This window comes from Sus scrofa, chromosome 15, assembly GCF_054392235.1.
Source record: "Sus scrofa isolate SSC_HxYL_T2T_F1_AM1 chromosome 15, Sscrofa_HxYL_maternal_Yorkshire_Landrace_v2.0, whole genome shotgun sequence".
NCBI lineage: Eukaryota > Metazoa > Chordata > Mammalia > Artiodactyla > Suidae > Sus > Sus scrofa.
Window position 1 is genome coordinate 51926252 of NC_139397.1, and position 13937 is coordinate 51940188.

At 39.2% G+C, this 13937-nt stretch overlaps 1 protein-coding gene across 50 annotated transcripts in view; it reads right to left on the bottom strand.

Annotated features, from left to right (window-relative positions):
* LOC100525433 (zinc finger protein 705A) overlaps positions 1-13937 on the bottom strand; it is a 35938-nt gene that overhangs the window by 9412 nt on the left and 12589 nt on the right. For 16 of the 50 annotated variants that reach the window (XM_084999855.1, XM_084999852.1, XM_084999853.1 and 13 more), the window contains 5 exons: positions 13771-13857; positions 12023-12149; positions 11206-11301; positions 10396-10475; positions 8048-9925 (listed from right to left, as the gene is read on the bottom strand). In XM_084999855.1, coding sequence (XP_084855981.1) covers positions 9275-9925; positions 10396-10475; positions 11206-11301; positions 12023-12149; positions 13771-13782 — 966 coding nt within the window. In that variant the 5' untranslated portion in view covers positions 13783-13857 and the 3' untranslated portion in view covers positions 8048-9274. Of the gene's footprint in view, positions 1-4292; positions 4829-5820; positions 6283-6470; positions 7896-8047; positions 9926-10395; positions 10476-11205; positions 11302-12022; positions 12150-13770; positions 13858-13937 lie in introns of those variants that run through there. The other 34 variants (XM_084999865.1, XM_084999864.1, XM_084999856.1 and 31 more) reach the window with 10 other exon arrangements.

Here is a 13937-nt window from a genome sequence, read left to right on the forward strand (position 1 = left end):
TGTTTTATGTATATATGTATATGCATATACATATCTCCATTATCCATTCACCTCTGGATGGACGCTTACGTTGCTTCCATATCTTACCTCCTGTAATAATACCGCTGTGAATATGGGAGGTGCATGTATCTATTTGAACTGGTGTTTTCCTTTTCTCAGATCTATACCCAGGGGTAGAATTGTGGGATCATATAAGATTTCTATTTTTACTTTTTTGAGGAAACTCCATACTGTTTTCCTTCCGCCAACAGTGTACTAGGGTTCTTTTTTCTCCATCTTATAGACAACATTTGCTTTTTGTAGAATTTTGGTGATGGCCATTCTGTCAGGTGTGAGATGATATCTCATTGTGGCTTGTACTCGCATTACTTTGATCAGCATTGGTCTTCTTGTTTGTTTGGCTGGTTGTTTTGGGGCATGGTGTGCAGTGCGGCTTGATGTGGGATTTAGTTCTTAGCCCAGGGATTGAACCCAGGCCACAGCAGTGAAAGTGCAGCCTCCTAACTACCAGACCAGGGAAGTCTCTGATTAGCATTGCTGAGCATCTTTTCATCTGTCTGTGGCTTACTGAACTTCTTTGTAAAATGTCTGTTCAGATCTCTGCTCAATTTTTAATTGGGTTGCTTATAGTTTTGATATTGAATTGTATGAGTTGTAAACCAACCATATACACTTTGTTTTAAATGGCTCCCCCTCTCTGACCCTCCTCTTAGCATTTAAATATGTTGTGGTATCACCCAACCTGAAATTTGAAATGAAAAGAGAAAAACAAACAATTTGAACTCCTTTGATTTCAAATAGCTTCCCACTCATCTCCTTTTTCATCCAAGTTGACGATGGAGCTATTTAACATTTCTCCCTACTGCAAACAATTTTGTTTTCTGTCCCAACTGATTCATGGATATTACTCCTGCCGGCAGCTAATATCTATTCAAAAAACACATTTCATAAGATGTCATCCATCGTTATCTTATTTTCAGCCTCAGCAGAATTTGATTCCTTCTGCTGTGATCTCCCTGCAATCTTTTCACACGTGTCCAAGTTTTGGTTCCCAGGGGGCAGAGGAGATGGGGTTCTGTGTGTGGATATTTGTTCAGGGTCATCTTGAGATGAACATCTTTGGAAATGATGAGGAAGAAGAAATATGAGCGAAGGGAAGTTGAGCTGTGCCTCAGCCAGCCAACCATACAGGTTTCAGGGTACTAACCCAGCCTTTTGTGTCTGTGTTAAATTGGGTGGGAGTGTCTTGGGCTCTACCTGCCACCCCTCTGTCACTCACTGTCAACCTGTGCCCAGTTCCCAGGCGAGAGCAAAGTATTTGCAACTCTACATGTTTTTTATTAATTTTTAGAGCATGCTTTTTCTATAAAGTGAAAGTAGTTGAAAAAATTTTGAAAAGTTGGTGTGTTAAAACACACAACATTTAAATGTTGATCTTTTATTCACATCCAAGTCAGAATTTATCATAATTTTACTTTCCAGGTTTTAGAGGAAGTTGCCTTACTGCCAATATATTTAAAAATAATGCTTCTCAGTTTATCTCATTTTCAAGTTGAATTATTACTGTGATTAACATTTTTTTGTGTGTGATCCAATGATGTCTTAGATAATTTTGAATTAATTTAATCTTACAATAGGTCTTTTTGCAGGACCTCAGTGTGACAGGAATTGCTGAAATAAATAAATTTTTAAATTGAGATATAATTGACATATCAACATTATATTAGTTCCAGGTGTATAACACAGAGATTCAACATTTGTATATATTGCAAAATCACCACAATATGCCTACTTAGCATCCATCACTACATAGTTACACATTTTTTCTTGGGATGAGAACTTTTAAGATCCATTCTCTTAGCAACTTTCAAATATACAATACAGTATTATTAGCTATAGTCACCCTGCTGTACTTTACATCACCACAACTATTTTATGACTGGAAGTTTATACATTTTGACCATCTTCACACATTTTGCCCATTCCCCATCCCTACCACTAACAATCATCAATCTGTCTTCTGTATCTATGAGGTGTTTTGTTTTGTTTTCTTTTTAAGATTTACATATAAGTGAGATCATAAAGTATTTGTCTTCCTCTGACTTATCTCACCTAGCATAATGTCCTTTAAGGTCACAAATTTTTACATATGGCATGATTTCCTTCTTTTTACAGCTGAATAATATTGCATTGTATATGAGCATATTTTCATTATTCATACATCCATTGATGAACATATGCTTTTTTCCATGTCTTGGCTATTAGAAATAACGCTGCAGTGAACATGGGGTGCACATATTTTTTTTAGAGTTAGTTTTTTCATTTTCTTTAGATAAATACCCAGAAGTAGAATTGCCTCATCGAAGCCTGCAGCCTGAGAATATTTTGGTAGCTTAAACCCACTTAACAATAAATACTGATCACCTTGCTATAAATTCCCTGCAGTTCTTGCTGGAAAAGGCCAAACCCCACAAAGTAGTGAGGCCTTTGGATGCCTTTAGAACACCAACAGGATTTAAGGAATTACTGTTTTCCATAATTGTATCTAAATGATTTACTTAGAGGGACAGTTTTTGTTAAACTACCTATTCCTTGATCAGATTTATTTTGATTGATGCATGGTAAATAGGGTCTATCTACTGTGTTATAAATCTAATGAATTATCAACTATATCAAAGTGCCATCCCAAAACAAATGTATGTCTTTTCCTAGAAAAAAGGAAGCCCTGATCTCAGGAGTTTGATGACAGCACACTTAATAACCTTGCCATATCACATGTTTTCCATCTACTTAGGTTATGGTGAGTACTGGAGAAGTTTCACCATGTTGATCCAACCTCCTTTATTTTGCTATTGAACTTTATGAAGAGGATTACTTAGTCATACTGTGGCCATTTGTCATAACCATCTGAGGGCAGATTAGGTGATTATGTACATGGTTTTTCTGTTTATTCATCATAAATTACAGTCAAAGGAAAAATTGCCTTAAGATTCTGCAGGTGATTTTTCTGTGGGTAGTCTTGGCAGTGACGAAAGAAGCAAACCAACAAATGCAGTGAGGAATTAGATGAGTAACCAGAAGAAAATATAGGGCCTACTCAAGCCAACTAATTGAGAAGGAAAGGCTTAAAATTTAAAGATGCAACCTCAGAAGAAAAGGTATTTAATTCCTGACACCTAATGACTATGGAGCAGTTACATGTGCATGAATACTACAGTGAAAATGCAGGATGACAGTAGTACTCAGTGTAGAGGTGACAGCAGTGCTGGCTTATCTGGTTCTGAAATAGTGTCAAAGATTGATCCTTGGATATCTAGGGGAACCATTATCTGACTTTGAAGACTAGAAGAGAAGGAATTTTTATTTGTGGAAGAGTTAATAACTTCATTTTGAAATGTAATTCATTTTTCACACTTGTAATCCACGCAGGTGGAGATTATAGCTCAGAAGTGGAATCTAGGGAGTTCTCTTGTTGCCTACTTAAGGATTTGAGGCTGTCACTGCTGTGGCATGGGTTTGATCCCTGACTCAGGAACTTCTGCATGCTGTAGGCATGGCAAAAAAAGAAGAAAGCAAAAGTTCTCGTCGTGGTGCAGCAGAAACAAATCCGACTAGGAACCAGGAGGGTGTGGGTTCGACCCCTGCCCTCGCTCAGTGGGTTAAGGATCTGGCGTTGCCGTGAGCTGTGGTGTAGGTCGCAGTCTCGGCTTGGATCTGGCATTGCTGTGGCTTTGGCACAGGCTGGCAGATGTAGCTCCGATTAGACCCCTAGCCTGGGAAACTCCATATGCCAAGGGTGTGGCCCTAAAAAGCAGAAAAAAAAGAAAAAAAAAAAGGAAGAAAGGAAGGAAGGACACAGATATTTTGCTAAGACTAGCAGACCATATATATACTGTGTGTGTGGTGGGGGAGGGTTGTTTGTTTGTTTGGGCTCCAGGTGTTTAAAGAGATACCTCTCAAACCACAAGGTGACCACCAAGCTAACATAGACATCAGTGGCGTTCACAGCAAAGACCCTTTACAAGAAGAGTTCAGAAAATTCCTAAACAAACAAATAAGCACAATCCACATGAAGTGCCAAGAGCAAATCCCAGGAAGGCAGGAGAATCTGATTTCTAGACACATTATAATATTCAAAATATCCAGCACTCAACAAAAAATTATGACTCATTTATAAAACATACAAAGAAACAAAAAAGTACACCCCATTCTCAGGGAGAAAAAAAAAAAAAAGAAAATTAAAAGATACTGTCTCTGCAGAAACACAGACATTGGACTTACTAGACAAAGTCTTTAATTTTTAATGATTTTTATTTTTTCCATTATAGTTGGTTTACAGTGTTCTGTCAACTTCCACTGTACAGCAAAATGACCCAGTCTCACACACACACACATACATTTTTTTCTCACATTATCCTCCATCATGTTCCATCATAAATGACTATGCTATACAGAAGGATCTCATTGCCCATCTACACCAAATGCAACAGTTTGCATCTATTAACCCCAGACTCCCAGTCCATCCCATTCCGTTCCTTTCCCCTTTGGCAACCACAAGTCTGAGTGCATGGGTTTCTTTTCTATGGAAAGATTTATTTGTGCCATATATTAGATTCCAGATGTAAGTGATACAGTATTTATTTCTCTTTCTGACTTACTTCACTTAGTATGAGGGTCTCTAGTTCCAACCACGTTGTTGCAAATGGTATTATTTTGTTCTTTTTTATGGATTAGTAGTATCCCATTGTGTATACATATCACATCTTAATTCATTCATCTGTTGATGGACCTTTAGGTTGTTTCCATGTCTTGGCTATTGTGAATAGTGCTGCAATGAAAAGAGTGGTGCATGTATCTTTTTCAAGAAAGATTTGTCCGGATATATGCCTAAGACTGGAATTGCTGGCTCATATGGTAGTGCTGTGTTACTTTTCTGAGGTACCTCCATACTGTTTTCCATAGTGGTTGTACCAATTTACATTCCCACCAATAGTGTAATAGTGTAAGAGGGTACCTTTTTCTCCACACCCTCTCCAACATTTGCTATTTTTTTTTTTTTTTTTTGGTCTTTTTGCTGTTTCTTGGGCCGCTCCCACGGCTTATGGAGGTTCCCAGGCTAGGGGTCTAATCGAGCTGTAGCTACTGGCCTACGCCAGAGCAACAGCAACGTGGGATCCGAGCCGTGTCTGCAACCTACACCACAGCTCACGGCAACGCCGGATCATTAACCCGCTGAGCAAGGGCAGGGACTGAACCCGCAACCTCATGGTTCCTAGTTGGATTCGTTAACCACTGCGCCATGACGGGAACTCCAACGTTTGCTATTTGTTGACTTGTTAATGATGGCCATTCTGACAGGTGTCAGGTGGCACCTCACTGTAATTTTATTTTGTATTTCTCTAATAATTAGTGATGTTGAGCATTTTCTCATGTGCTTGTTGGCCATCTGTATATCTTCTTTGGAGAAATGTCTATTCAGATCTTTTGCCCATTTTTAAAATTGGGCTGGTTTTTTTTTGCTGTTGAGTTGAGTAAGTTGTTTGCATATTTTAGAGATTAAACCCTTGTCAGTTGCATCATTTGAAGCTATTTTCTCCCATCCCATATGTTGTCTTTCTGGTTTTTTTTATGGTTTCTTTTGCTGTTCAAATTCTTGTCAGTTTGATTAGGTCCTATTGGTTTATTTTTGCTTTTATTTCTGTTGCCTTGGGAGACTGACCTAAGAAAACATTTGTAAGGCTGATGTCAGAGAATATTTTGCTTATGTTCTCTTCCAGGAGTTTAATGGTGTCTTGTCTTAAGTCTTTCAGCCATTTTGAGTTTATTTTTGTGCATGGTGTGAGGGCGTGTTCCAGTTTCATTGATTTACATGCAGCTGTCCAGTTTTCCCAGCACCACTTGCTGAAAAGACTGACTTTTCTCCATTTTCCTATTCTTGCCTACTTTGTTGAAGATTAATTGACTGTAGGTATCTGGACTTATTTCTGGGTTCTCTAATTTGTTCCATTGGTCTATATGTCTGTTTTGGTACCAGTATGACACTGTCTTGATTACTGTGGCTTTGCAATATTGCCTGAATAGACAAAGACTTTAAACGAATGTCTCGGTGATGCTCAAAGAACTGAAGGAAACCAGGCAAATGATGCTTCATTAAATCAAGAGTTTCAATAAAGAGATAGGAATTATAGGAGTTCCCTGGTGGCTCAGTGGGATAAGGATCTGGCATTGTCTCTACTTGCTGTGACACAGATTAAATGATCCATGGGCCAGAACTTCTCCAGGCTGTGGGCATAGGCGAGAGAGAGAGAGAGAGAGAGAGAGAGACAGAGACAGAGAGACATGTAGCTAGATAGAGCAATTATAAAATGGAGTCAAAGAGATATTCTGGAGTCGAAAAGTACTATAGGTTCCAGCATCAGATTTGAACAGGCAAAATAAATAATGAGTAAATATGAAGAAAAAAAGACCAATGGAAATTATCAGGTGGTGTTTTATAAATGAGTCAGAGATGGTCCTTGTGCATTGGGCCTGTTTACATCTTCGCAGGAGACCATGTCCATTATTTCAAAAGCCCATCAGTGCCAAATACAAATTTTTACATACTGAATTGTTTTAAACATAGTAGATTTTAAACTATTTAGATACTTCCTGCTGTATACATCCTGTAAAAATGCACCCAAAACCTGCTGGCCAAAAGGTAAGGTAAATCATAGGCAGCACAAGTCTCGAAGCTTCTGCTGGCCTTTCGTAGTTCTCTGACCCAGAGATTCCTCATCTTGGGGCTGAGGGACTTCACGTACACAACGAACCTCTCCTTTCCAGACACCTCCCCAGAGTCCCTTTGCTCTATCTCTTTCCCCATGGTGGCCCCACACTCTAGCCTCTGGAAGGATTCATCCTGGGAGGTACTTCTCTTGATGGGCAAGCTGCCTTTGTGCCACCCAATATATCTTGCTGTGATGCTGCCCCCCTGTGGTCATAATTTTATGTCACCAGTTCTGAAATCCCTTGATCTCACAAATGCCCAGCACATGCATAAGCATAGGCCAGTGTGGAAAAACCCAGTGGGATGATGTGAGCTCATCTGAGAAGGAAGCGTGTACATCATTCCCAGGGAGTCCCAGCCCTGGCATAGGCCCCACCCCAGCAGTGCCAGGATAGGCACTTCCCACCTAGAGACATACTTGGGCAGAAGAGGTAAAGATTTCTGATTAAGCCACCATCTAAGTCTCAAATTCAGTTGTGGCTCAGGATCACAGCTAAAGTCAACTAGAGCTTTAGGGTAAATTATATATGTCCTAAGCAGGTTAAACGTAGTAATAATACAAACCTGTTATATTTTTAAATGAACCATTTCAATATTAAAAATTAGATAAGAGTGGTGTACCTACATCCAATTTGTAAAAAATGGTCTCTATTTTCAAACACAAAATGCCTACTACCTGCAGTAACAACTTGGTGTACACAGTATCAGTGCATTAGTAGTACTCATTACAACTTTTAAGATAAGGGCACTAAGCTTCCTCCCACCTTAGAACTGAAGAAACTGAGCCACAGAATGTTTCCATTCCCTCTAAGCATGAGCTCTTCCTTCTCAAGATTGGTGTCCTCACCCCGATAGGGGAGCAACACTGGAGTCAGGATGGGTGCCTGGCATGGGCTGGGGTGCCTGCTGGGATAGTCCTGACATGTTTGTCTGAGCTCCACACATCTTCTAATCCGCCACCTTCACGAGCACCAGCAATGGTAGCTCTCACCTTGTTCAGATATAGTGATGCAGTGCTGTGTTTTGGCCAGCCTCATGGCTTCCCACCCAATTGCAACAGCAACCTCTGCCTGAATGGGGAGCTGCATTGGACCTGGAGGGGCTGGTGACAGCTGATGTTGGTGGGAAACTGGAATGAATGGAGATGAGTTGTCTGTAAGTAGCTGTTAGAGAAAAGGGAGACTCAGAGAGTAGGGCTGAATCACCCACACATTATGGAGTGCAGACCCAGATCTGTGTGTTTACAGCTGCATAAAGAAAACTAGAACTTCACTAACATAGTAGGTTTTTCAGTAACAAAGTTTATTGTTCAAATATTTACAAGTAATCTAAAATTAATCTAAATGTTTAATTTCTTACAAAATTCTGCATTTGGGTATTCCCAAATCACTTTACTATCTTGCATTTATATGTCAGATTTACCCCATTAATAGTTCTCTACAAATTCAGAATTATTTGCTAAATTGTATGTTAAAAGAACTTTGAAAAGTTTTTTTCCTCCTAAACTTAGTTTTCTGAATGTGAAATCTAGATGAAAATCTCTCCACTTTGATTTTAGGATCCCCATCTCCTCAGTGTGAGAACCTTAAGGTTGATTATGAAATGAGAAATCATTGAAAACTTTCCTTCTTTCATTACGCTGAAAGTGTTTTGTACAGTCTGAGTCCACAATGGACCACAGGCATTGCTCCATGAATAAAGGATTTTTCATTGAATCACTTCTCCAGAATGAATTACTTGGTACTCCTCAAGAGCCTTCATTCTCTTACATCCATTTTAGGGGTTATTCCTTCATGGAGTGTTCTTGTGCATATCAAGACTGCTTGGCTGACGGAGTTCCCATGTTCAGCAGGGTACGAACCTGACTAGTATCCATAAAGATGTGGGTTCAATTCCTGTCTTCACTCAGTGGGTTAAGGATCCAGTGTTGCTGTGAGCAGTGGAGTAGGTCATTGATGTGGCTTGGATCCCGTGTTGCTGTGGCTTTGGTGTAGGCTGGCATCTGCACCTCCAATTCGACCTCTAGCCTGGAAACTTCCATATGCTGCAGGTGCAGCCCTAAAAAGAAAAAAAAAGACTGCTTGCCTGAATGTTTGTTCAGTGATTAAGCACCTAGGTGTTTTTCCAAATGGATTTTGCTCATGTTGCTTAACCATGAATTATAGATGAAAGCATCTTCACCTTGATTATAGACCTGGGTTCTCCCTGTGCAAGCTCTCTAGTGTGTTTATAGTTTAGAGTTGTTGTTAAAGACTTCCACATTCCTTATATTTACAGTATGAGTTCTCTAATGTCATCTACGATCAGACCACTCATTGAAGGTTTTGCCACATAAATGTCACACACATAGATTCTCTTCTACTTAAGTTTGCAGATGTCAAAATGAGTACAGATGAACGAAGGATCTTTCACATTGATTGCAGTGCTTCTTCAATGTGAGTCCTCTGTGTGTTTAAATGCTAAAGCTATGGTTGAAGTCTCCTCTACATTTGTAACCTTTGTTCCACATCATCTAAGGTCAGAATATTTACTGAAGGCATTCATACTTTTCTCTCCATTGTGGGTTCCCTCATGTCGTCTAAGGGCAGAACACTGACTGAAGGATTTCCCACAGAGATGACATTCATAAGGTTTCTCTCCAGTGTGAGTTCTCTCATGTCGTCTAAGAGCAGAACATTTACTGAAGGCTTTCCCACACAGTTGACATTCATAAGGTTGCTCCCCAGTGTGGGTCCTCTCATGCTGTCTGAGGTTAGAGGACTGACTAAAGGCTTTCCCACAGAGATGACATTCATATGGTTTCTCTCCAGTGTGAGTTAGATTGTGTTTTCTAAGGTCAGAGCTTTGAATAAAGGCATTCCCACAGATATGGCATTCATAGGGTTTCTCGCCAGTGTGAGTCATCTCGTGTCTTCTAAGGCTAGAGCAATTACTAAAAGCTTTCCCACACAGATGGCACTCACATGACTTACCTCTAGTGTGGATCTGCTTATGCTGATTAAGGTATGATTGGTCACTGAGGGGTTTCTGACACTGTTTGCTGATACAGGGTATTTTTTCCATGTGAGTTAACAAATGCTGACTCAGTGTTGAGCTATATATGAAATCTTCTCCCAAATCATTACATTCAAAGGGATCCTCTGGAGTGTGAGATACCTGCTTTAGGGAAGGAAGATAAAAGGCCATTAATGGTTTACTTACATACATTCATACATTCATTTTTCTATGTGTGGATCTAAAACAAATCATTCAGTGGAAGTCTCCATTTAAAATCTTTACAGTGCTACCTGGAACACAGGATGTGTTACTTCTTGTATACATAAAACTTTTTCTTTCCAGCACCCTAACTGCAGAGCTTATAGATTAATTTATAGATTAATACATTTCAAAGACTAGGCATATGAACATTGTTTATGTAGTTGCCATTTATTTATTTATTTGTTAAAGATATGAAGTTATGGTTTTGAGCTCAGGTTAATTTCTTCACTTAATTCAAACCATACAAAACTGTTTGCTCAAAAATAGCTTAGTCCCAACATAATGTATATCAACCTATTGTGCTCAATTACTAACATCCCACTGCCAGGTCTTTAATTTGGATGACCAGGGCTAAAATTCATGAAACTTACCACTGGGATGATTGTAGATGTATCCTTACTGCTGATATTCCATGTGGCTAACATTTCTTCTTTAAGGGCACTTTCCCTGCCTAAAATATGCATAGTCTAAATTAATAATATTCCTCATTATAAAGGAATATCCTTACTGCTGATATTCCATGTGGCTAACATTTCTTCTTTAAGGGCACTTTCCCTGCCTAAAATATGCATAGTCTAAATTAATAATATTCCTCATTATAAAGGAATATCCTTACTGCTGATATTCCATGTGGCTAACATTTCTTCTTTAAGGGCACTTTCCCTGCCTAAAATAATTGAAAAAAAATTAGAATGGCATTAGGGGAATGAAAATGTTGAAAAGTCACAAGACCCATGTGAGTATATTTTAAAAAATTGGCACTTTGATAGGAAATACTATAGGAAACAGAAATACATTATAGAGCACTGATAATTAGTAAAGATTTTCAGGACTGAAATATGAAAATATTAAAATGGAGATAAGATGTTGGGTAGGTAAAGAGAGGGAAAACCTTCAAAGAGGAAGATGAGAACAACAGTTATTATGTGAAAGGGTTAATTTCAGTAAGTATATGAATATCCTTTTCCCTAAAGCTTGGAAAAAAAAAAAAAATGGCAGGAAGGACACATGTGATTGAAATACATAAGGAATGATAACATTTGAAGAATTTTGCCCCAATGTCCTTCACCTACATTTTAGGAAATATTACTCGTTTAACAAAATCTTCAGTTGATATTTCTAAGTACTCACCCACTGAAAAGGCACCACCTCATACTGAAGCACAGGCCCCTGCTACATACCTGGACTGTGGCTTTGGAAAAATCCTCTTCCTTCAAACCACAGCTCTTCACCTTGTTCCAAATGGAAAATCACATCCGATTTGCTATGATGATACCCTGTTCATGGAAAAAGAAAACATGGATTCTGAGTTCTGTGCTAATAAAAATGTATGGTCATCAAGTCCAGGACAGGTTACTGAGGAAGAGTAAGGAGACCACTGAAGTTCAACCCAAGCAACAACATCCTGAACAGAGAAAACACTGAAATAACTGAAATACAGACTGTGTGTCCAAAATAGTGAAGACCTCTGGTTGCTGATGTCCATAGCCATGTCTGAAGACAGAATACAGAAATGCTCAGTTTTTTCAGCAATGAGACATTAAATGTCTCCACAGTGGGTTGAATATTATTTCCAAACAGATGCCAATAATCCTAAGTTCTACAGGAATAGTCAAAGTTTTGTTATTTTCACTAGTCTGTAGTCAAGCCTCAGCATAGTGACTAGAGCAGAATAATTATTTAGAAAATATTTATTCAACTTATGCATTCAAAAAAATATTCATTGAATTCTCAAATCTGTTCTGAGTATTAGGGACTGAGTACCAAGAAAGACAGTGAATTGTGGTCAAGATTACATTTTAGTGGGGTGACGAACTATATGTGAGTAAAATATGAAGAAACAACTTTCCTTCATGTAGTTATAAGGTCTACGAAAGAACCAGGATAGAGTGTGGGGTTGGTATGAGAAGCTGTTCTACATACTTACTGATTGAACCAACGAATACCTACCTACCTACCCACCCACCTACCTACAGACATAAATATGGACAGACTCACCTAGAGAGACCAGGTGGTTGATATTTTCCAGCATCACATCTCTGAAGAGCTTTCTCTGGGATGTGTCAAGCAGGGCCCACTCCTCCTGGCTGAAGTCTATGGCTACATCTTCGAATGTCACAGATTCCTAAAACATGGATATTTTCGTTTAGTCAGAGAAATTCTTACTAACATCCAGTGCAGGAGGGTTGAGAGGACAGCTCTAAGGAGAAGGGCAGAGAAGCTGGGTGTGTAGAAAGATCAAACTGAGATTGGGGTCCCCTTTAGTTCATTCTCAGTCTTGAGCTGGCATGCGTTTTTCAGCTATATCACAGAGATATGCATAGTCTAAATTAATAATATTCCTCATTATAAAGGAATATAACTGAAGTGTAATGTAATACAATCTTGAAATTACCCCCAAAAACCTGGTAACTATGAGTGCAGACATGTGATTAAAACTTGCACTTAAAAATTCATAGATCTTTCTTCCTCATTAATTTCAAATAATTTTATAGACACATCACAAGGCAAATAATAACTATGATTTGCCACTTTTAAACTACAGCTGTGGCTACATCATTCCCCTAAATGAACTTCAGACTCCACATCTGTTAAGTGGATTAATAACCTGTTATGAGTGTTGAAGCATTCAATGAATTAATGGATGAAGTTCTTCCTACCTAAGTAAATATGTATTAAATACACACCTTAGGCTGTTGCTCACTAAAATGTCCCAAGAACCTTGAAAACATCTCCAGCATTCTTCAGAAATGAACAACTTCACACAGAAGTTGGTATCAATCGATGTGGTCTGACTGAGCTCCAGAACCCGCATGTTCAGAGTAAGAAGGTCAGATGGTTAAGCAGCACAGCCAGGGACCTATGAGATGGCTGCCCTGAAGGACAGTCCTAACCTGACCATCCCTGTGGTATAAGGACTTCATTCTCAATTTTCTCTGCGACCTCAAACACCAGTTATCACTGTGTCCTATTTTTGTCTGTCTCTCTGCTGTAAGATAAGGGAAGCCTCCTGACTGGTTTTGGTCTACCGCGTCCTTCAAAACTTTCCACAGGGCCTTAAATTTTACTCCACTCTACTCCCCCAAATATGGAGCCACAGTTAAGGAAATAATACTTCCCATATGTTAGTTCTAGCTACTAAATATGGAAAAAAGGGTTAATGTTCATTTTAGGGAGTTTCTAAAAGTGCAAACATATTCTATCAAAATGTTAAATTTCAAACTGGTAAAAAAAATAAATGAATGACTCCTCACGCCCTCTCTGGCCTGAACTTCTGGTGCTCTTTTGACACTTCACAGCCTGCACCCAGGACCTGAAAGAACTGGATGACTCAACTCACCTATGAAATATCAGCCTCCCTGTTGGACTGCAATGTCCTGCTCCTCCCCTATCTCTATTCACCACAGCTCTTGGACTACGATAGCCAAAAACATGATTCAAGAGTGAACTACCTCCCAGTGAGACCACGGACAGAATTAGAGAAAGAAAACTTCTCTTATTTCTTCTAAATACACAAGCTTAATGGAGGCTGGGATACATTAGTGTGATGTTAGGAAGGATACTAGTTATTAAGGACTTCTTGACCCACGATAACCATCCCAGAGTTCTGGAGAAATTTCACTGAAGCTCAAGCCCCTGAATACTTCTTAACTATACTTAGAACATCCACGCAAATAAGAGAAACCACCCATCTGGCATCAGTACTGTGAATGCAATTTCAGTAGAAAGAGGCACTGCCTACTCACCAGTGGCTGCATTGTCAATAACTCTGTTGCCAGCAGTCTTGCTCTGGGTTTTCACTCACTGACAATCCATGTATTAAGCAGGCAAAGCTGAGGATAGGGAGAGAAGCCATGAGACTTGAGTCCTGTGCACACCTCCCAGTCCACCATTTCATGAAGCCCCAAACCTG